This window comes from Micropterus salmoides, unplaced genomic scaffold (assembly GCF_014851395.1).
Source record: "Micropterus salmoides isolate LMB-PRFRI ecotype aquatic unplaced genomic scaffold, ASM1485139v1 Ms_hic_scaffold_11, whole genome shotgun sequence".
Classification (NCBI taxonomy): domain Eukaryota; kingdom Metazoa; phylum Chordata; class Actinopteri; order Centrarchiformes; family Centrarchidae; genus Micropterus; species Micropterus salmoides.
The window spans coordinates 24,224,824-24,247,326 of NW_024040152.1; the positions used below are offsets into that span (position 1 = coordinate 24,224,824).

General features: G+C 41.9%; 1 protein-coding gene across 4 annotated transcripts in view; it reads left to right on the forward strand.

Annotated features, from left to right (window-relative positions):
• triob (trio Rho guanine nucleotide exchange factor b) overlaps nt 1-22,259 on the forward strand; it is a 114,295-nt gene extending 92,036 nt beyond the window's left edge. For 2 of the 4 annotated variants that reach the window (XM_038711915.1, XM_038711917.1), the window contains 24 exons: nt 8,507-8,793; nt 8,892-9,062; nt 10,221-10,316; nt 10,834-10,982; nt 11,162-11,228; nt 11,342-11,445; nt 11,608-11,677; nt 11,832-11,921; nt 12,035-12,127; nt 12,375-12,425; nt 12,578-12,655; nt 12,962-13,153; nt 13,411-13,588; nt 13,798-14,684; nt 15,707-15,957; nt 16,081-16,210; nt 16,333-16,360; nt 16,727-16,889; nt 17,211-17,332; nt 17,543-17,621; nt 18,068-18,268; nt 18,371-18,509; nt 18,927-19,113; nt 19,287-22,259. In XM_038711915.1, the coding sequence (XP_038567843.1) occupies nt 8,507-8,793; nt 8,892-9,062; nt 10,221-10,316; nt 10,834-10,982; nt 11,162-11,228; nt 11,342-11,445; nt 11,608-11,677; nt 11,832-11,921; nt 12,035-12,127; nt 12,375-12,425; nt 12,578-12,655; nt 12,962-13,153; nt 13,411-13,588; nt 13,798-14,684; nt 15,707-15,957; nt 16,081-16,210; nt 16,333-16,360; nt 16,727-16,889; nt 17,211-17,332; nt 17,543-17,621; nt 18,068-18,268; nt 18,371-18,509; nt 18,927-19,113; nt 19,287-19,714 (4,241 nt within the window). In that variant the 3' untranslated portion in view covers nt 19,715-22,259. Of the gene's footprint in view, nt 1-8,506; nt 8,794-8,891; nt 9,063-10,220; nt 10,317-10,833; nt 10,983-11,161; nt 11,229-11,341; nt 11,446-11,607; nt 11,678-11,831; nt 11,922-12,034; nt 12,128-12,374; nt 12,426-12,577; nt 12,656-12,961; nt 13,154-13,410; nt 13,589-13,797; nt 14,685-15,706; nt 15,958-16,080; nt 16,211-16,332; nt 16,361-16,726; nt 16,890-17,210; nt 17,333-17,542; nt 17,622-18,067; nt 18,269-18,370; nt 18,510-18,926; nt 19,114-19,286 lie in introns of those variants that run through there. The other 2 variants (XM_038711916.1, XM_038711918.1) reach the window with 2 other exon arrangements.
• Nucleotides 22,260-22,503: the final 244 nt, after the last annotated feature.

Genomic DNA, 22,503 nt, shown 5'->3' on the forward strand with positions numbered 1-22,503 from the left:
TCACACCGAACAGCTGCTTGTCACATCCAAATGCAAATGGACACTTGAAACATTAGGTACAGCTAATAGATGTATCTTTGTTTGCAAACATGGCATTGGTAACCTGCAGAACCTTCACTTCTCACTAAACAGCTTCTGGGGAAGCACGTACATGTATTTCTAGGTGTTGCTATGCAACTGTGGAAAGCCCACTTGATGCTCTCTTTTAATTATCTTAAAATAATTTAAACCTTTGAATTCCCAGCACTGTTAACATCCACAGAACTTATTTCTGTCAGAAACCCTTATTTTGTATTGGACCAGCAGCAGCATGCCCCTCTATTATAAACAACCTCTTGAGGGTTCATCCCTGGAAGATATGTTGGTGCCATAAACTGCTACGCCATTGTCGCGAGATGTTTAGTCCCTGGGATTTAAATGTAGCTGGGGCGGCGAGCCCGGAGCGGCAATGACAGAAACGTCATTCACCCCATTATATGTCACTGCACTATGAAAATGATTGTGATGGTGTTAAAATATAAATTATAATAATATAATATAATTAAATGTGTAACATACATATTGTTGAAAATGTCCTGCCAGAAAATTAACTTCATCATAATCACCAACACAACTAAAATCAACTATTAGTGTTAATGCATTAGCATATATTTCATTCAAGCTTTCTGACAAACGCCTAGTAGCTGGCTCAGGTTGCTCCCAGGTATTCTCCTATTGGCCATGTTTCTTTATCCAGTAGGTATGGTGCTATCCAGCTCCATATTCTAGTGAACTGTTGTTGGTGACTGGTTCCTTCATTGTTTTGCACTCACTTCATGGTATAATGCAATGACATCTGCTGTTTGACATCTCAATGAGCCTAGGCAGTCACAGCTGAATGCAGCCTTTTCATGATATTCTGCCTCCTGTCTGCACCTGGGCCATATAAGGCATTGGATCTCATCTCAAATTCTAAATAGATTGATAAATGGAAACTATGTATACTACATTTGCCCATCCTATACATACATACTGTATATATATATTTTTTTTTTCTTGAGCCAAAACATTTCTGATGTGAGAGGAAAGGATTCCAAACATAGACATGACACTTGGTTTGTTGGAGTTATGTGCTGCTATCATCATGTTTTGACAGAGGTTTCTGCTTGTGCCTTTTCCTCTTTTATCTGGAAGAGTGGGTGAGAGCTGCACTGCTTGTTTCTATGGTAATATAGCATACAAATATAATTCTGCCAGGCTCCTTGCAGTCAGAATGAGAAAGGTCCGCATTTGTATTTAAAATTATAGGTTGCTTGAACTATACAAACGGACACACAACTTTGGAATTAGCTGTATGATTTACTGGCCGAGCTTTTCTACTTGACTGTTTCTCCTCTCTGTTTTGCTTACGGAGGCTCTTGTTTTTATGCGGCTTTCCTTGGTCCCTTGGTTGCGCCTAGCCAGCCCTCACTGTTTGTATCTGTGTTTTTGTGTGGCCAGAAGGAGTGATGAAAATGGGCTTCTCACTGCAGGGGTTGCTGTGGTCAAAAAAAGGCTGTTGCTGAGGAGAAAGAAGACAAGAAAGACAAAAAATGTCTATACTTTGTCAGCTTTCTTTTGTTTACTGACCAACCATGTAGGCCACTTTGTCCAAAGTTGTGGAAGGGTGACGGTTTAGGGGATTAGTGTTCTTCAGGGAAATCTCCCCTTTTCTTGCTGTGTCTCACAACCAGGAATAATTGACTGGTGGGGGCCAATGTCTGTGTCTGGAATAACATAATAGAATATAATTGAATGGTTAAAGAACGGTAGGATTAGCCTACAAAGGGTGTATCTGTCAGCTGGTTGTCTGCTCTGATTATAGGATGTTTTAGTGTGATATAACAGTAGTTCACATCTAGTGTGTGTGTGTGTGTGTGTGTGTGTGTGTGTTTTTCAATGTTAAATCAAGTCCTGTATCGTTCAACTAGCTGCTGAAACCTGTGCGAAGCTATGCATTCCTGTTAAATCAGGTTTGGGGCACTTTCATCTACATACTAATCACATTACTGGAATTCCCCCTTTTACCAAAACATGCAGGTTGACTCTCAGTGCCTCCGAATGTAATAAATACAAAGGTAAATACTTAATGACAGTGTTAATAATACAAAAAGGATTCTGTATAGCGCAGAGAGTAAGTGGATGCATGTTCTTACAGGAAGGAGTGTGTTCAGAGCCCAGGGACACACATGTATACACACACACACACACACACACACACACTTACAGTTAAACAGGGAGATCTTTGTGCATTTAGCCTGCATAGCTACTCTAGGCGCCATAGTGTGTCCAATGAGATGTAGGAAAACAGAGTTAAGTGTTACACATATATATATGTATATATATATATGTATATATATCAGAGCAGTAGTTACAAAACTCCCAATGGAGATTCTGAATTCTAAAAAATCACATCTAAAAATCTGTAACCAAACCACTCCATATGAGACAGATTTTTTTTCACTGAGCATTTTGCTGTTCACTTCTCTTAGGTTTCATAACCTCTAGTCTATATTTGTTCCAAGCATACTGCACAACTTGTATGCATCCTAATGTCTGTAAAATTTGCACCCGCCCACACAAACTGAGTGGGAGCTTCTACAAAGGGTAATACGGTAGCTGTGCTGCATGTTTACAGACATCCCCTTGGAATAGGAGAGGCACAGTGGAGGCTTGCCCAATATCCTCACAGCAGCCCACTCATGAGGGAGGCAGGGAAGGAGAAACAGAGAAAACATCCTACTTTCTAATGCTACATTTTACTTTTTCTTTTTCCCTCACACTGGACTTCACACTTTCTCCCCCTGGAATTTTTAGCGACATAGGAATTTAAAGTCAGTTTTCGTACCTGTGGAGATGCTGTGAGGGACTATTTCCATTCAGAATTCCAGAGGCTTGATATTTGGCTGACATGGCCCGTGGAATAGAGTCCTTGGTGTCTCTAAACCCATTTTGCGCCATGGATTCAGCAAAGGGAGGGCACTCGGACAACTGCAAATTCTGGTTGCTGGACCTGGGTAGGTGCCTCGATCACTTGAGTAATGATGTAGAAAACAAGTAATTCTCTTGCTCTTCTGCTTATGTAAACATTCAGTATTTCTATGTCAGGGTAGGTTTTGCATGATAAAGCACTTGTTCTGTTTTTGGATCAGAGTTTGATATAGAGATTGTAACATAATATATGTATATATAGAAATTGCATTTTCTGCTTTTTCAATACCATATAGCAGAAGAAGACTGTAAAGTTGAGAAAGAGATATGACAAAAGTGATAAGCTTATCTAGTCCCTAGTTTGGTATAATTGTTTGTGCATCTTATCATGTTTACGATGTAAAGTAAATATGGTGATAAAATCAGAGTTAGGCTACGCTCCTGATTAAATGACATAAAAATGCAGTTTTTGCTCTCAAGGCATGCAGGTTCAAAACGTTGGGTTAGGGGGTTAGGGTTGGGGTTAATTTTCAGGTGTGACAGTGACACTGTTATTGTGCAAGAAACTACAGTTATACAATTTAGTCTTTTTTTGACTTGTCCGTGTTTGTTGTGGAAATCAACTATTTTCATATGGGTATAATGCAGAGGGCATTCACTAATCAAGTGTGGATTAAGTTGTGACATTATGGTAGTGAAAGTAATTTGGTGAATGGCTGAGATCACAGTGGCAAGATTATATCTTTGTGCCATTTTGTATGCCAGGTCAGGCGGGTGCTGCAAAGATGGGCAGAGGCTGTTATTGTTGACCCCAGGGAAAGAAGAAAAAAGTATTGCGGTCACATAGAATAGAATAGGAATATGAGGAGCTTCACATTCCCAATCCTTTTTCTGTTTGGTGTTTTCAGGGTTGTCTGCCGTATACAGTCTAATAACACCAAGATATCAGACTAGTTTTTCCAGAATACGTAGCGGGTGGTCTCTAAAGTCCTCCATATCTCCCATCTCCACGCCCTCCCTAACTATGGCTGTTGGTGGCAAGCCCTCTCCAGCATTGTCCACATTTTTACAGATCAGCTAGCCAAACCCCCTGGAGCTTTCCTGCATGCTGCACCGCCGCCCCAGAAAGCTTTTCTCCAGCCATACAGACTGATGTTTGTATGTGTCTGTGTTTGTATGAGTTCTCCTGGGGAAGATAAGACCAAACTGAAGAGACTCCCCTGGTGACAACTCTGGAATCCCAGACATGCTTCTGTGCTGCGCAGACTTTCGGGATCACTCCAGTTTTACAACAGCCACCCACCCCGCCCCACCTCCCTCCTATTCCTAAACACAGGCACACACAAAGTTGTAAATCTAGCACGTTCTTTGGAGTGGCGTGAATTAGCAGTGACAAAAACAGGGTAGTGTGGATGTAGCCAATAGAATAAAGTGGTGGTAGCTTATAGATAAATTAGCAAACATCTGAAAATGCAGTGGAGCGAATCTGGTGGACTTGGTGGGTCTCTTGTCAGGATAATCAGCCCACAGAGTTAAACTGAGAATACGGTTTTATTTGGAGGTCAAGTACAAATCAAAATTTGCCTTTGCATGTTCAGAATTAATGACTTTTGTATGTTTAACCAGATGGTAAATACTAGATATTGTGAAGTTTATGTAAGTGTATAACTGTGGTCATCACAGTTATCTCAGCAGTATGATGCTCTAATGAGTCTATTGGTGAATTAACCAGGAAGTGAACAAGTTTCCTTTGATCCAAAATTGTTCCAGAGAGACCAGTATGCTAATTGAATCACTCAGGAAAATCATTTTAGCAAAGATTAACAAACATCGCTACATGTTTTAAATCTGTCGTGGGCAAACTGGAGTTTCTTGTCTGAAATCTTAAAAAATTATGTGTTGACTATGATAACAATATGAAATTTAAAGTTATTGCCACACTGTAGATGTATATAGGAGATACTGACTGATAAATTATCCTAATAGAGTTTTGCTACAAATATATATTACAATATATGTGCCCCCCTGATGTATTTCTTTTTACGTTTGGGAATTTTGCATTTGTAATTACAAGCTTACCAGATGGGAGTGATGGGACCAGATGTCATTTCCAGTTGCCATTTTTGTTGTGGGTCCAATAATGAAAATGCTCAAATTCTATTACTGAATAATCCATTTAAGAACTCAAGAAGCCTCTTCGATGAGTAGTGAAACCTCTTCAAGTCCGCTATTTCATTCCGGTGGATTATTCATTTTGATGTACTTTAGCGGAAGAATTGAAGAGTCATGTATCTTAATAAATGCATTTTTATTTTATTTTTTTCTAGATTTAATCTTCAAAAAGCACGGCTTAATTCAGTGACTCAAATGTAATGCTGATTATGTAAAAAGAGCTATCCCTGTCCCCAGTTTTTGTTTCCCATGAGTGAGAGCCTGACCAGCTGTTCCTGAGGTGTCTCCACAATGAAAGACACCCTGCAGGGCAAAGGTCATGCCCTCTGTGTGTATATGTGTGCCTGTAGGGTTATTTTCTACTGAGGAGGAATGTGTCAAGGCTGCCGACCCCATGTTTCACCCATTTGCACTCCTGTTAGCAGCATGACCTCTTCGTGTGGATAGCACCAGATGCTTTTCTAACTGTCAAATAGTGAACATTTAGTCCACATAACACTTATTATTGAAGCTATATTTTACATTTATGCCCATTCATTCACATATCCAAATTAATGGATACATCACTTGTAAAGCTCATCCTCTGCTAATTTACAATATTCAAATGTGTGGAATTCACACTTTAAAAATGGCAAATTTTTACAAACGTCAATATTTCCGTACAAGACCACAAATGTAATCATCTTAGTTTTACATTTGTTAGTATATAAATGGCATTCAAAGTAATAAAAGTAATTGTTTCTCACCAGAAACCCAACTGGTTTTAAATGACTGCGCCCAGCAGCCTCTAATGTAATAGCTGAGATGTACTTGCTAACAGCATAGTTACATGTTGGATTCTGACCCCAGCGGGTCTCCAGTAATCAAAGTCTGCTCTACATGGGAAGTCACATTACATACAAGTAGCTGTAGCTCCTCAGTGTTGTCTGTAAGTCATAATAAAAATATCAGGAAGGAGCCTGGCTTACGTTATGTTGTGTGATGCTTGTGTGTCTACTTGCATTTGTTTGCCTGAAATATTTAAGACTTTAAAGTTCTAATAATTCAAAGCCCTAGCCCTAGCACCTGTACATTTTGCTTTTAGTATGAATAATGGATCAAATGCATTCGTGTTATCTACTGAAGTAACAAGATACAGAACTCATAAAGGAAGGTTTTAATGGACCTTGGAAACCAGCAATAGTAAATGCTAAGGTATTCTGTGTCATCAGAATTGCAGCCTTAAATAGGCTCCATGATTGTACCCATGACTAAAACATTCCAGGGCAGTAACGTAACGAACAGTTGTGACTCTGGTTTTCATTTAGTTTGCGCAGGGGAGACGGTGGAGGCAGGTAAATCACACATCTTCCCTAAAATCTATATTAAACAGTACGGTTGCATGTAAAGATTTGTGCCAACAAAAGGGATTATCTTCCATCAAATTGCCCTCAAGCAAGACAGACAACCCCTCCACGCCTCCTATCCTCTTTAAATATGCCCTTTAGGTGGAATTTATAGATCTCCAGAGCAGTTTAAACTTCCCCTTCCCTGGGAGATGGAACAGTATCCATCTGACTTTCTGTCTTGGTAAAAAAGAACAGGATAAAAGGATGTGTTCTCGCCTGCTCTGCCTTGACATATTCACGTTATTGTTCGCCTAACTCATGACTAAGACAATCTCGCTTGAGGCAGCTTAAGTATTGCAGAATCAGTGAGAGATCATGATTGTTATCGCTCAGGTTATGCTGAAGATAGCTCCAAGAAAATGGCTTTAGAGTCTTTAAGGTGCCTGATGTGGGAGATGATTGTTATTCTGGGAACTGTGCTCTCGTCTTCCCTTCTATGCGATGTGAGAACACATGCTTTGTATCAACAGCGCAGTAAAAATTAATCTCCCCGAGGCTGAATGACTGACCCGCACGTTCACATGCAGATGCATTCATTCAGGCTGAGTGAAAGTGTCCAATGAGGGAAAGGCAGAATTTCTACACCTGCCATTCCTAAGAGCCATCCAGCTTGGTCACGTGGTTTAATTTTTAGCAGCTGCATCCTTTTAAACACTTAATATAAATAGCTAAATGATTGAAAGGCTGAAGATGAATCTCTCAAACCTTTTGTTCTTCAGTCAAACTTCTGCAGAGTATCTAATCATTTATTCTTTTATTCTCAAAAACAACAAAATCTCATTGTTTTCTTTTCTACGTTTAGATTCAAAGCTCAACAACAATGTAATGTGACACTATAGGAAGAGAGTATTGTCATTGAGTCAGCAGCCCCCATAGAGGTGCACTTGTTTTTGCAGTCAGACCTTCTCTAGAAGTCATAAATCATCAGAACGTCATCTTCTGAGATCTCCCTGCATCAGGAAATAATTTTCTGCTTTAGTTTGGCTCTAGCTCTGATCAGCTTTGTTTTTATGATAAATTATAGAAAACATAGCAAGAGGTTTTGTGCCCTCTTTCAGAAGCATGCCGCAGTATTTTTGATGATGGCGCAGTAAACCAATGTCAGGGCAATGGAGGAGAAGGTGGGTAGGCTTAAGATAGGATGAAGAAGAGGAGTGAATGAGCAGACAGGTGAGACAGGCAGGTGCACGTCTCTTTGAAGCGTTCAGACAAAGCCTCAAGCATCCCTTTATCGTGTGTTATTTTCTCATCGCTCCATCACGAGCCAAAGAAGAGTGCTACTCCCACAGATTCCCCAAGGAGCCGCCATTACTGTGAGGAAGAGGCCAGTCTGCCTACTGCGCATAACACATACAAATCCCGTACAAGCAAACAAATAAACAAAATCACACACATTTTTATCATACACCACGTCTTTCCTCTATGTTCTGTCATGTCTGCAAATTCACATATTCATACATGGTGACTATAATGTTGATTGTGCTTTGTTACACTTGTTACACTTATAGCATACAGTAACGACTGGTTGAGTATCTAGTTTAATATATGAGTTTAATGCAGGAAGAAGACAAATGGAATCTGACAACTGCTGACAACTAAATAAGTCCAAATCATGATATTTATTGCCAAATTAGGTACATTGAGGTATATTAATAATTGAAGAGTTTCATTTGTATAAAAAAACTTGCATCTTGCATACTTCTTAGCTGAATAGACTTCAAAATATGGGATTTGCTACCGTGTTTACATGCATCTGTGATGTAAACAAACCTTTTACAGCACCAGACAAAATTAATCACGGGTTAGTTGTTGTCTAGTGTTAGTCCCTGAATTAAAAGACCTGTCAATCAATGTAAGACTAATAGCAAGTTCCAATCTTGTGTTTAGATTTGTGGTGAGAAAACCCTTTTGTCTACATTTTGATCACAGATTATGCCTCTATGCTTGTGTTAAAATCATTATCAACCTCCCCTTTCCTTTCTTCCTTTCACCTTCAGACACCTTGTCTGTATCCAGTAACGACACCCTACAACCAGGCTCCAGCCAAACCCTGGGTCCTCACAGTTCACCAGGACCCAAACGTCCTGGGAACACCTTAAGGAAGTGGCTGACCAGCCCAGTCCGGCGGCTCAGCTCCGGCAAAGCTGATGGCCACGTCAAGAAGCTTGCACACAAGCACAAGAAGAACCGCGAAGCCGCAAGGAAGAACATGGATGCAATGGCAGGCTCGCAGAAGGACTCTGACGACAGCGCTGCCACGCCACAGGACGAGACGCTGGAGGAAGTAAGAACAGATAAAGCAGTGGATGACTGACCCTTTTTTTTTGTTCGGACCTACCAATTGACAATCCTTGTCCTCCTTCTTTCTCTCTCTCTCTACAGCGAATGCGTAATGAGGGTCTGAGCAGTGGTACCCTGTCCAAGTCTTCCTCATCAGGCATGCAGAGCTGCGGCGAGGAGGAAGGAGAGGAGGGGGCCGACGCAGTCCCTCTACCTCCCCCTATGGCCATCCAGCAGCACAGCCTGCTGCAGCCTGACTCCCAAGATGACAAGGTGGGTCACACAGGGGCAGTCTAAACACATGTGTGCACATGCCTAACTATACATGGTCACAGACAATAGTACGCAGAAAACACAATGCACAATACCACCCCAGACAAATAAAGGTTGTGTTTAGCATTTAAGCTTAACTACAACAAAACTTATTTATGCGTTTGTGTACTTCATCAGCACACCAATACAGATCTCATATACATTCATTGGGGGAGGGTTGAACTTTATTTGTATTTATTTTTTCAATAAATATAATCCATATTAATCCTAATTTAAGAGGCCAGATTTTTGTGTTTTGGTTCCATATAGAGGTGTAATCACTTTACATCCACACAGAGCTTATGACAACACAACTAAACTTTTTCTTTGGCACTAATAACTTTTCTGTTTTTCCCCTCTTATTTTCTTGATGGTTGCATGTTCCTTCCTTTTAGCACTACGTTGATTTCTGTTCTGCTTCTCTTCTTTCCCAGTTTCCCTATCTTTCCATGTAAAACCACTTCATCATCTCCACTTTGGATCCTTCTCTATTGAACTTTTTTCTTGGCTTTTTGTTTCTGTCTTTCACCAACTAAATGTCATTCCCTTGGATTGCAATTGTTCTACTGTTGCTGAAGTGAATGCCCCATTCATGTGTCGCTGCAGTGGCGAGGTGTTTGTGAGACTAAATGGTGAATTCCCATTAAGTCTGGTTTTGAACAGGGGATAAAAAACTTTGCCTGCCACTATGCCTCAGGCTGGGCTCTGTTGCAGAGGCAAACCTTCTCTCCAGTGGAGTAGTAAGCAACACTGTTTGCTGTGTATAAGTGGTTTGACCAATCATGGTGCTCATGCTTGAAGAGCAGTCCAATCCCAGAGCTTCCCTTGACCTAAACCCACCTCATAATCCCTGTTTCCCCCAAGACCAGCCAGTGACTGGCTCCAACTTGGCCCTCAATTAACCCTTTTATTAGGGAGATCACACCCACCAAGTCCTTATTTGGACATGTGGAATAGCGGGGTCCAAACTCAACAATGGTGAGCCTGATCACATACACAGTAGTAGCCACTGAGAATGTATGACTCCTGTATGCATGCAGCACTGTCAAGTTTTACATTTGTCCTGTTTTACACCTCAACCGTTAACTTTCTATCTTCCATTATCGCTCTCTTTTTCAGTCTGCTTCTCGTCTGTCCGCTCGTCCCAACAGTTCAGAGACACCCAGTGCTGCTGAACTGGTCAGTGCCATCGAGGAGCTGGTGAAGAGCAAGATGGTGAGATAGAAATCATAAACAAAGCTCACAAGTACACGCGAATGTGGCACACCAGCACACAGAACAATTCTGATAGATTTATGTTGTATAAGCGTGCACACACATTTTTTTCTGGTGTTGTTGACAGAGAATGGCATCATGGCCTACTAGTCATCTGTCAGGACTGTGACTCACTAAGCCAGCAGTCCACTCTTCCAACAAATGGACATTGCGCTCTGGCCAATATCCCCAACGCACCCATACCCACTGGCCTTTATACAGCACGTACACATACCAAATGAAAGATAATGAAGCTTCCTCTGGAGTCATAAAGCTTTATTTTGATCCCTCTTAAATAAACAAACCATGCTGTTGAAAAGATAAGACATACATAATCACATACTGTAAATACTTTTTCAGCCTCTGTTTTTTCAGCTCTGTGACAGTTCTTTTTTCTACCCCTTCCTTCCTCTGTTTTCCCCACTTTGCGCTCACTTCCCTCCCTTCTCTCCTTGCCTCGGTCCTCCTCTTTCCTCAGTCACTAGAGGATCGTCCCAGTTCTCTATCAGTAGAGCAGGGCGACAGCAGCTCGCCCTCCTTCAACCCCTCCGACAATTCCCTCCTCTCCTCCTCCTCTCCCATTGATGAGGTGGAAGAGCGCAAGTCTGGCTTCCTCAAGAGAAGACAGTGAGTTATAAGCCGGTGTCTTGTTAGTGTTTTTGATAAACAAAAGCTGCTTGAGTTCAATCAGTTAATCATGTTTGTCTTCTTTTGTGTGCTTATATGGAACATTTCTGATGCCCTTCCACAGCTGAGTGCATTACATTTGTATTACATGGTGACAATTTCTGTTTTGTGTCTCTCAGCTATGTGCTTCTGGAGCTGGTGGAGACTGAGAGAGACTATGTCAGAGACCTGGGATCAGTGGTTGAGGTAAAAAAAAGAAACTGATATTAAAGTATTTTAACGTAAGCTTTCAGAGATCTTTTTTTTTTGGTCAGCGTTTGCTGTATGCTTTACAAATCAGTTTACTCTCCTTGCCTCAGGGCTACATGAGCAGGATGAAAGAGGAAGGGGTTCCAGATGACATGAGAGGAAAAGACAAGATCGTCTTTGGAAACATCCATCAGATCTACGACTGGCACAAAGAGTATGCAGTCTTCTTCAGTTAACATGCACTACAAATTCCAATACAAATAAAACATGTTTTTAAAGTTATCTGCCCCAGCGCAAAAAACAGACAACAAAGAAAAAAACAGACACGTTCTTTGGCAGGTAAAATCATGTGTCCTCTCTCTTGATTGGTCCACAGTTTTTTCCTTGGCGAGCTTGAGAAGTGTTTGGAGGATCCTGACAGGCTGGCTCCTTTATTTGTCAAACAGGTGAGAAACTGCTTGACATTTGTGTTGCTTGACATTTCTTTGCCATTCGTTGAATGCTGGATTGTCATGTCGATTTTGTTGAATTTAAAAGAGAGAGTAAGGAAGTGATATTTCCTGAGCTGCTTTTGTTTTTCTGTTTTTGTTCCAACTGCAGGAGCGGAGGCTGCACATGTACATTGTGTACTGCCAGAACAAACCTAAGTCTGAGCACATTGTGTCAGAATACATAGACACTTACTTTGAAGTAAGATTGTTAAACCACTTGACACCTACCCAATCCTACAGAATATTCTCCATGTTGTGTTGTCCAGGTGATTAGTATTTCCTAGAGATAATAATGTTTTTATCTTTCATCAGGACCTTAAGCAGCGATTGGGCCACAGACTGCAGATCACTGACCTTCTCATCAAACCAATCCAGCGTATAATGAAGTACCAGTTGCTACTGAAGGTAAATACACCATAGTGTTTATTATGTTGTAGGCTGTATTCAAGCTAAGAAAAAGTACTCTTCATATATTGTATAGCTGCCAAGGTAGCAGGCGTACAAAATCCCACGCCTGCTACCTTAAGAAAGTCTCTCTTGTAAAATAGATTTTTGATCTCAGTGGGACCTCATTAAAATAAAGGTAAAATAAAAAAAATATATAAATATTGAACATACAATTTTTTATCAACACGTCTTATCTCCTGTACAGGATCTTTTCAAAGTTTCCAAGAAGGCTGGAGTGGATACGACAGAGCTGGAGGTAAGTCATGCCCAGTTTACAGCTCAAACTTAATTAAAATGATGCTCTACAATAACCCATTGTGTATGCTACTGTGTGATTTTTTTTTTACTTGACTCTCATGCAAGAAATGTGTCTCTAAAAGTTTGTTTTACTGTCATGTTCTTCTATAGAAAGCAGTAGAGGTGATGTGTGTGGTTCCCAAGCGCTGCAATGACATGATGAATGTTGGGCGCCTTCAAGGCTTCGAGGTAAGACTGCTCTTTATCCCCCTTCGAAGTAGGTGTTTGTCTGTGTCTGTGTTTGTTCTTGGAAACTATACTAAATGAATTAAGGTAACAATGTAAATAGTTTATTCCCTGCGGAAATCAATTTGTAATTTCAGGTAACTGCCACCAGGTGTCAGTGTCCACTCATTTTTGCAGAAATGATTACTGTGGGTAGTTTGTGTGGTATTAGACATTGCTTTTGTGAAATTTACTGGTAGAAAAAATTGTCCTCCTCTGCCCCTGTCTTTCATCTGATTTCCTTTCCCTCTGCTCTCCCTCTTTCTTCAGGGTAAAATTGTGGCACAGGGTAGATTGCTCCTCCAAGACACCTTCATGGTGTCAGACCAGGATGGTGGACTTCTGTCCAGGATGAAAGAGAGGAGAGTCTTTCTGTTTGAGCAGATAGTCATCTTCAGCGAGCCCCTAGACAAAAAGAAGGGCTTCTCTACTCCTGGCTACCTCTTCAAGAACAGCATCAAGGTCAGTGCAGCTCAATAAAATCACAGAGAGTTAGTGTAAGCCTCCCACAACTGATAAAATTACATTATCTGTTGATTGCATTTTAATGTGCTGTAGATTGTACTGTAGCTTCTCAGTCAAGGAGCCAATGTCTACTACTTTTACAAATGTCTTACAAACATCTCCCCCTGCCATTTAAACTTTTTTCCTCTGCTACACTTCCTCCTTCATCTCTCTTCTTTCCCCATTCTTCCTCCTTTCCTGTCTCATCACTTCAGGTGAGCTGGTTGGGTTTAGAAGAAAATACAGACGACCCCTGCAAGTTCACACTCACCTCCAGATCATCCAGTGGCAACCTGGAGAAGTACACGCTCCATTCAATGAGCCCTGGAGTCAGTCAAGTCTGGATCCTCCAGGTCAGCCAGATACTGGAGAACCAGCGAAATTTCCTCAATGGTAAGAGAATGAAGTGCCAATTTCTGCTTACACCAAAATGACGCTGGACATTGTTCTTTGTGGACATGTAGCATTATGTTTGAGTTTTCCAGGATAGTCCTAGTTGTCAAAGCTTTTTAACCTTGTGGAACTAAACAGTCTCTAGTTTCTGGTTTTTGAGTTTCTGTCTTTGATTGAAATCTTGCCCCTCACCCTCTTCCATCCCACAGCTCTGACATCCCCCATCGAGTACCAGAGGAACCACGTGGGTGGTGGGGGGCCGGGCGGTCCACCTAGCAGTAGCAGCAGTAGTACCGGAGGCCTGCCAGGAGGCAGCAGCTCCAACAGTACCTCCAACATGGGAGGGGGAGGTGGTGGCGGCGGCTCTGGAGGATCAGGAAGCAGCTCCTCCTCTCTGTGTGGTCCTCGCTCCCGGCCCTCTCGCATCCCTCAGCCATCCTCACGCCTCCCCCAACCCGTCCACCACCACCACCCCCCGGGCCCTGAGGGGCCCGACAGATCAGCAGGTATGTGGTCACCCTGCCACCCTCAGTCCCCCCCCTCTAACCCCTACTCAGACACCACCACAAATGGAGAGCTGTTAGCCTCAGAGGTCACAAAAATGAGGAGGCTGGATTGTCCTCATGGAGGAAACAGTAATAACAGTAACAGGCCTTCAGACAACATGCAGACCAGTGTCAAGCCGGGTCTGGGGGGCTATGAAGACACCCAGAAACATCAAACAGCTGATATACCACAGATGGCCGTGGCTCCTCTGAATTTACACTTAAAAAGCCCTCGAGTTGGGACAGTTTCTCCTCTAATTTCACCTCAGACTCCTGGAGGAGGCGGAAAGGAAGCCTTTGTCCCCTCCAGCCCAGCTCATAAAGGGAATTCTTTCTGGGCTATGGTCCCTGCTATGCCTCCCTCTCCCGCCAGCCGGCCTGGTTCCTTCTCCTACCCCAGTGACAGTGGTAGTGGAGGGGACACTTTGGGCAGAGGAAGCCATGGACCGGCCTCTCACCATCGCCACTCCACCCACAGTAAGGACATAGACCGCATGAGCACCTGCTCCTCCACCAGCGAGCAGTCCATACACTCCACCCAGAGCAATGGGGTAAGGTGCCATGTCGAGGCCCAGGCAGTGAGGCCTAGAGCTACTCACTAGTCACTAACCCCGCTCTCACTGACTGTCAGTCAGTCACTCTGCCGCTGGCTCTGAGAATGGCTTGTACATACAGCGACTACTGCACTGGAGATTAATGGCTACCTGAGTGTACTAACTTCACCGACAGTGTGTGTGAGAGAGAATCTTCTGGCTCTCCAAGGTTGTACTAACAGTGTGGATCTGGCTCATAGAGCAACTGTTGCTTTCTTAGACACCCCCTCTGAGCTTCAGTATGTGTTTGCTTCTCAACTCCAGCTAATAGAAACTAACAGTTACCATAAAATTATTAAAAACTAAATAAAAACTTTTTTTCTCTTATTCATACTTCCACGGGAATATTCTCATGCGATAATCAATGATCTCTGGTCAAAACTTTGTCACGAATGAGGAGCTCTGTCTCATATGATTTCTTTTTCCTGTAAGCCGCTTAGTCTGAATTTTGCGGTGGTTAGCCTTGAGACTACACTGGCCACTGTTTCAACCTGCTCTCTCTTTCTCTCTCTATTCAAGCAGATCATGTGTCTTCTATATTTCTTCTTTGAAATAGTTGTTTTACACTCTCATGCTGTCCTTGGAAACACAATGATGCATTCTGCTTCACAACTTCTCAGAACGTAACTTCTGTTTTATACCGTGACAGGTCACACACCACTGTAGACATATAAACCATTGCTAAAAAAATATCTGCTGATCAGAACATTTTGCAATGCTTCCTTTGCTGCATGCATGCATAAAACAAGGTCATTTGTGCGTGTTTGTCGTCAATCAAATTATGCATTTGATTGATGTGAAGCTACTGATACACTACTGAAATTCTCTTTTTCAGGAATTGATGTGCATGTGTGTATTTTAGTGGGTGTGTGGGTGTGTGTGTTTGTGTATGTTTGTGCCACTGCAGTCACTCGCTTTGTTTAAACAGCGTGATCTGCTCAAGTCTGTGTTTTAAGTTTTGCAATCTGCTTCTCCAACAGAGTGAAAGCAGTAGCAGCAGCAGTGTGTCCACCATGTTGGTGACCCAGGACTATGTGGCAGTGAAGGAGGATGAGATCAGTGTGGTGCAGGGTGAGGTGGTCCAAATGCTAGCCAGCAACCAGCAAAACATGTTCCTTGTGTACCGAGCAGCCAATGAGCACTGCCCTGCAGCTGAGGGCTGGATCCCTGGCTATGTATTAGGACATACCTCATCCTCCATCACACCCGAACTCCCTGAAGGAACCATCAAGTAAGAATAAGGGACATTTCTTTTGTTCTGGAGACCAAAAACAGAATGTGTCAGAATTCATAATGATAATGCAGAAACAGAATAGAAACCGAGACGTCTCCCTTCTGGTCTTGTTTGCTTTAGAAAATCATTATCATGGCACACAGCACTCCGTATCCGCCGAAAGTCTGACAAAAGAGACAAGGAGGGCAGGAAGATGGAAAATGGCTACCGCAAGTCTCAGGACGGCCTGGCCAACAAGGTCTCTGTCAAGGTTAGAGAGTGTGAAGATCACTTTACACAATAAATTAGAATTGTACAAAAATGGATGTGCTCTCTGTCCTCAATTTGATGTGTGCAAAAAAATCAAATTTTGTCCTTATGTTTTCATTACAGCTCCTAAATCCAAACTTCATCCATGATGGTGAGTGCGCATTGATTGCAAATAAACTCAGGTACACTGGTGCAACTTGAAATAATACATTTATTTGCATTGTTTTTGTGCGGGCATATAGTTTGTGACAATGAGAAGCCATCTTAAACAGGGGGTGGCTGTAAGTCTGCAATCAGTTGCATTCCCCTGTGCAAAAGGAAGGCATTAATACTAAACATCAATTTACTATAAGACGCCGATATACATTTCTGCTTTTTACCAAGGAGTGGATGAGTGCATGTGTGCTTGGGCTCTTTTGAAAACAATATATACAGAAATATTTCTGAAGCAGATTTTGGATTCAAGGTGCAGTATCACTTTCTCTCATCATCTTTGACCTCTATTCTTTCTCTCCAGCTCCTCCAGAGTTCCTCATCCCTGTCAGCGATGTAACATGTGAGAGTGGCGACAGTGCGACTCTGAAGTGTAAAGTGTGCAGTCGCCCCCGGGCCACCGTCACCTGGCGGGGACCTGGCAACAGCACTCTGAGCAACAACGGGCACTACAGCATCACTTACAGGTGACAGATGACTTGATTAGATGTTTTTCTTCAAGAACTTGATTTCAATTGAAGCTATTGTTGCCACACAGATCAAGATGTGCCGTGAGCAAAGAATGTAATTGCAAGAACAAACAAATTTAAAGACATAGCAAGGTTAGGGGGGAAGCCCAAGTAGCATCATTGTTTGTGGGAAGCATCAGGTTCTTGTTTCTGAGAAATCTAAAATGCTGCTGTATATCATGTCCAGTCCATCAAGTATCATCAAATGGCGAAAACCTCAGGCTATTATGGTGCATCTTATCTGATCCTTGTCTGATCTCTCCTTCGCTCTTTTTACAGTGAGAGCGAAGAGGCAGCTCTTCGTATCCTGGGAGTGTCTGTAGAGGACAGTGGTGTGTACACATGTGTTGCCTCAAATGTAGCAGGCTCTGTCACCTCCTCCGCCAGCCTCAGAGTCTCAGGTGAGAGTCCTGTCATTGTATAAACCCTTTAACTATTAATTTGTCAGTGAGCCCTTAATTATTAGGTACATTCTGGTGCTAACACTGAGGGGTTGTGGACTACTAAAACTGTACACATAAATTAAAGTTTCTTTCAAACAAACAAATAAAAGAAGAGTCCTGACCTAAACAGGAGTGCTGACGCATTCTGAATACAATATGTGTTCTCAGGAACCCCTGAGGATGGCAGTGAAGTCCTCTGGAAAAGCAGCTTCGAGTCCCACTACACAGACATCACTGAACTAGGAAGGTGAGAATCTACTGACGAAACCCTGTTATATTTGAACTGTCACTGTTTGACTGTCATCAAAACTAATACATTCTCAGTATTACTGACAGTATACTTATTAACAGTGGCAGTGAAAATAGTAGGTATACAGTGGTAAGGTAGAAATACCGGTATTTGGATGCTAAATTACTACAATACCTGCTTTCTTAAGACATAGACTGATGGGACACATTTAAGTGCATGTATAGTCCCCAACTCATTTTGCCTATTGAATCCAGCAGAGGCAAATTCACTATTGATAAAGTAAATGAGATGAGATGAAATAGTGGTTATTAGAATTTGAAACAAGTAAAGTAAGGATTTAAAAGTGTACCTGAGATCCAGAGCGATGGAAAATTAATATCAATAAAAATGTCTGATTCCCCATACCTCAACGTGCAATGATAACCCTCATTTCTGCTCCCCAGGGGCCGGTTCTCAGTGACTAAGCGGTGCGACCAGAGAGGGAGTAAACGGACAGTTGCAGCAAAACACGTTAACAAGAAGTTACTGCGGCGAGAACAGGTGCTGCAGGAGATCAGACTCCTGCAGACTCTGGACCATCCCAACCTGGTCAGGCTGCTGGACGCGTATGAGACGGCCAACACCTATGTACTTGTACTAGAAATGTAAGTACAGACGCATTTCCATGTAGCTGTTGTAACTCCCCAGTGCTTTTCCGTAGTTCTGAGTCGCCAATTACATACAAATACATGTGTTTGTGTTTTCAGGGCAGACCAGGGACGTTTCCTGGACTATATAGTGAGTTGGGGCAACCTGACGGAGGAGAAGGTGGCTCTGTACCTCAGAGATATTCTTGAAGCTCTCCACTATCTGCACAGCTGGAAGATAGCATACCTTGATCTCAAAGTAAATACATATCCGGATATCAGTGCAGAGCTAAATAATTGGTCGATGAATTGATTAGTCCATCAACAGAAAATTAATTGGAAACTATTTTGACAAACAAATGTTTTATTCAAGTATTTTTGACAAGAAATGGCCATATTTTATGTTTTTTTCAATCTTGGTATGATAGCAAAATGAATGCTGGTGTTCAGGTGTTTCCTCACCAGGCAAGCTAAAGTGCTTTTTGCTTCTTTTTTTTTTGCTTGCTTCTTTTTTTTTATTGTTGTTTTTGTTTTTGTTTTTTTTTACATCCTCTCAAGCTGAGTAAAATTTAAGCATCACAAGAGTCAGCAAACCACTTAACAATCTCAGTTTGGCCCAGCGGTTGTGCTGTTTTCTCTGGGTCTAACTCTGTTCCTTTCCCCTTCCCCCCCGCAGCCTGAGAACATTGTGGTGGAACATTCGTCTTCCCAGCCAGTGATCAAGCTGACAGACTTTGGTGACGCCGTTCAGCTGAACCCTCCCTCCTCCTACATCCACCCTCTCCTGGGAAGCCCCGAGTTCTCTGCTCCTGAGCTGGTCCTGGGTCAGCCTGCCTCACTGATGTCTGACCTGTGGAGCTTAGGTCTGTAAGGTCTCCAAGCACAAGTTGTTGGTAACTTGCTTGTAACACTATAAGAAACTTATTTAGCAATACATAGTTATGTAAAATATTGTACACTTGACTTCATACACACATCCCATCATTTCCTCTTGCTAACTAATTGACTGACGGTGTATTGACTGGATGATTTACAGGGGTGGTGACCTACGTTGTACTAAGCGGCGCCTCGCCCTTCCTGGATGAAAGTTTGGAGGAGACGTGTCTGAACATCTGTCGCCTGGATTACAGTTTCCCCGAGGACTACTTCCAGGGTGTGAGCCCAGCTGCCAGGGACTTTGTCTGCCTGCTGCTCCAGGGCGAGGCAGAGCTACGGCCCTCTGCAGCGTCTTGCCTGCAGGAGCCCTGGCTCCAACCTCAAGGTGTGATCAACAGTGGCAGTGGACAGGCCACCTTAAATCATAGGCAGCCACCAGCACTGCTGCCACCATCTCAGAATTGCCACACCTCACATCTAGACACATCCAGACTCATTTCCTTCATCGAGAGACGGAAGCACCAGAACGATGTTCGGCCCATTGGCACCATTAAGGCCTTCCTTCACAGCCGCCTGCACCACGTCTAACAAACAGGCCACTAGGTAGATGTGACAGCAACAATGTGTAGTGTAGATACTGGCTCCTGCATTGTTGTGGTCCAGAAGGAATTCCTACCTGTCCAGCAAACCATGGAGGAGTAACAAGTTAACTCGGTTGAGCTGTGTTTAAACTCTACTGAGAGGACCACCAGCAACATTTCCACAATGATCCCCTTTTCCCTCACTAAGCCACAAAAGTCCTGCTGCTGCTGACTGACCGACCTCTGCTGATAAATCTTTTGACTCTCCCCCACCTCCCCTTAACCTCGGCATATTGTCATTATGCCCGCACAACAAATGAACTGTTGGAATCTGTTTGAGATTCCAAACCTTGACTTAGCAGGGAGAAAATGAAGCTTTCTCAGCAAGCCAGCGTGAGCAAGTCTTGCGTTTCAGACAGTGTTGAACAGAGAAAAATAGAATACTGTATAATAAGAGTAATTCAGGCTGCTTTCGGTTGAACACAAGAAAATGTTTTTTTGTAAGAAGAGATTACTTTTTGTAAATGAAACCATGTACAGTGAGGAAACAGAGAACTGTCTTTATTCATACCTTTTGGAAAACACAAGTGAGTTATTAGGTAGAAAGACATCAGGGGAACTGAGAGGTGTGTGTTAAGTGGCACCCATCAGCAGGGTCCACTTATTCTAGAACAAGATGAAGACCAAAACCACGTTTTCCAGAAACACATTGTAGTTACATTCAGTGCAATAGTTTGCTTATGTTTATGCCCCTGTTCAGTTTTTAAAGGTGAAATAATTTCAGTTTGTGATACTAAGATAAACAAAATTAACTTGAACGAGCATTAGAGCTATTTCGGCAAAGCTTCTCAGATTTCTACCTGTAGCCGCCTTATTTGTAAATAACGTATTCCTGTCTTTCATTCTCATTTTGAAGAATTTGTCTCATATGAAGAAAAGCAAATTAATTTGCCGAGTATTATAGTAGTGAGTCCACGCAGCTGATGAAGCGAGCCACTTCCTGCGGACTCACAGCAGCTGGGTTTTCAAGATGAACAAACCGCTACTAGAAATGCACTCTGTATTTTGCATCAATTCCCATGTGCAATGTTGCAGCTTTAACATTTATGCAACTATTTATGAAGACTTGTGTTGTAGCCGTATTCTTAAAAAGGCATGTACGTATCTGGTACTGCGATAGATGTCTGTATTGTGTTAACTCTTATGTATTAAGTTCAGTATTAATATCTGCAAAACCCCTAGACAAGAGGAGGGTTTTTGGAAATAATGTATAAAATGTGTATCTATAAAATACAGGCACTTATGCTTTCATTTTGTCATGGTTTATGTTTTGATTTTCTGTAACAATACCAAAGTTGACCCTGCTTTCTTTTCCTGCTAATGTGTTTTTTTGTTTTGTTTTGTTTTTAAATGATTTCTCATGTTAAGTTATAACAGACCACACTGAACCCAGGCAAATGAGTGTTTACAAAGGTTCAGTCTGGCTTTATTTATTCTTATTGTAATAAGAAATAGTTTGCTGGTTTATTGCAGAAAAAGAAATCTAATATTTCACTTGTCCCTTTTCAAGCTGTGCACAAAGTGGTTAGCTGTGTGAGTTTGTTTGGCTTTTGTAGGTAGATACTGATGTATGTCGCTAGATTTCTTTTTTTCCATCTCACTTTGTTGTCATCACACAGACTTGGTTGACCTTTTTACCAAGCAATAGGTCTGGACCGCCAGTTGGCTTTGAATGTGAGACAAGTGTTTACTTCTTTGTGACTAAGTTAGGGGACAACACACATAGACACCCCTGCGTGCACACACAGCACGCACACAAACACCCACAGTCAGTGTCTCAGTGTGGACTTTAAATGATTGTAGAATGCATTATACTTTTTAGGAGACACCCAAATATTTTGCCACCAACAGTTGGTTGCATGAACGGGTGTCTGCCATGAAAGAGATCTCTTCCAGTTATTTTTATTTGAATGAGTTCATGTCTTTAGCTGAAGAAGTTGTTGAAAACTTACTTTTTCTTTTTTTAAAGTGCCAGTTGAGTGAGTCAACAAAGAGAGTTGGGTTAAACTATAAACTTTTCTTATTTTCTTTGAAGGAGCTGTCAATAACATGTTGAGTTCAATGACTCTTGTTGATCTGTACTGTCTAAGTCTCTCATTTTGGGTCATTTTTTATTTATTGGTGTGGATCTGGGTTTCCCAAAATCATGGGTGTTCATCAGTTTATCAAATTCTCTTAAAACCTATTCATGGAAGAATATGATCTAAGTGATAAAATGCCTTTGGGAAACTCAGCCTATACAAGATGTAAAGATGTACAGAGGGGGTCGGGCAGTTTGCCCACACCCAGGATGTAAACCTCATAACTATGTCATATTTTAAATACACATAGAACAAGATTGCAGCAATGTCATTTTGAATGTCTTATTATGACTTATTTTTACTTTTGCATGTATATTTCTTTGTACAGAATATTGTGTTTACATGTTACTAAGTGTTGTAAATATTTTCTTTTGTCCTCTGTTATTTTGCCATTAAACGTACAAGGAACAACTGGTTTCCCCCAAACCTTTGTGTTGACATATAGTATAAATACACACACCCACACATGAAAGTGTAGTTTGTGTCTTGAAACCATTTTTATTCGTGTATTATTTCCCATAACCTTTTAGCGTTGGAAGGCGAGACAATTCTGTATTCCTGGCATGAGTAGAAGGCAGGGGAAAACCCTGAAAGGGCCATTAAAAATGAATGAAGACGGTAATAATAAAAATCTTCCATTCTGTGACATTAAGGC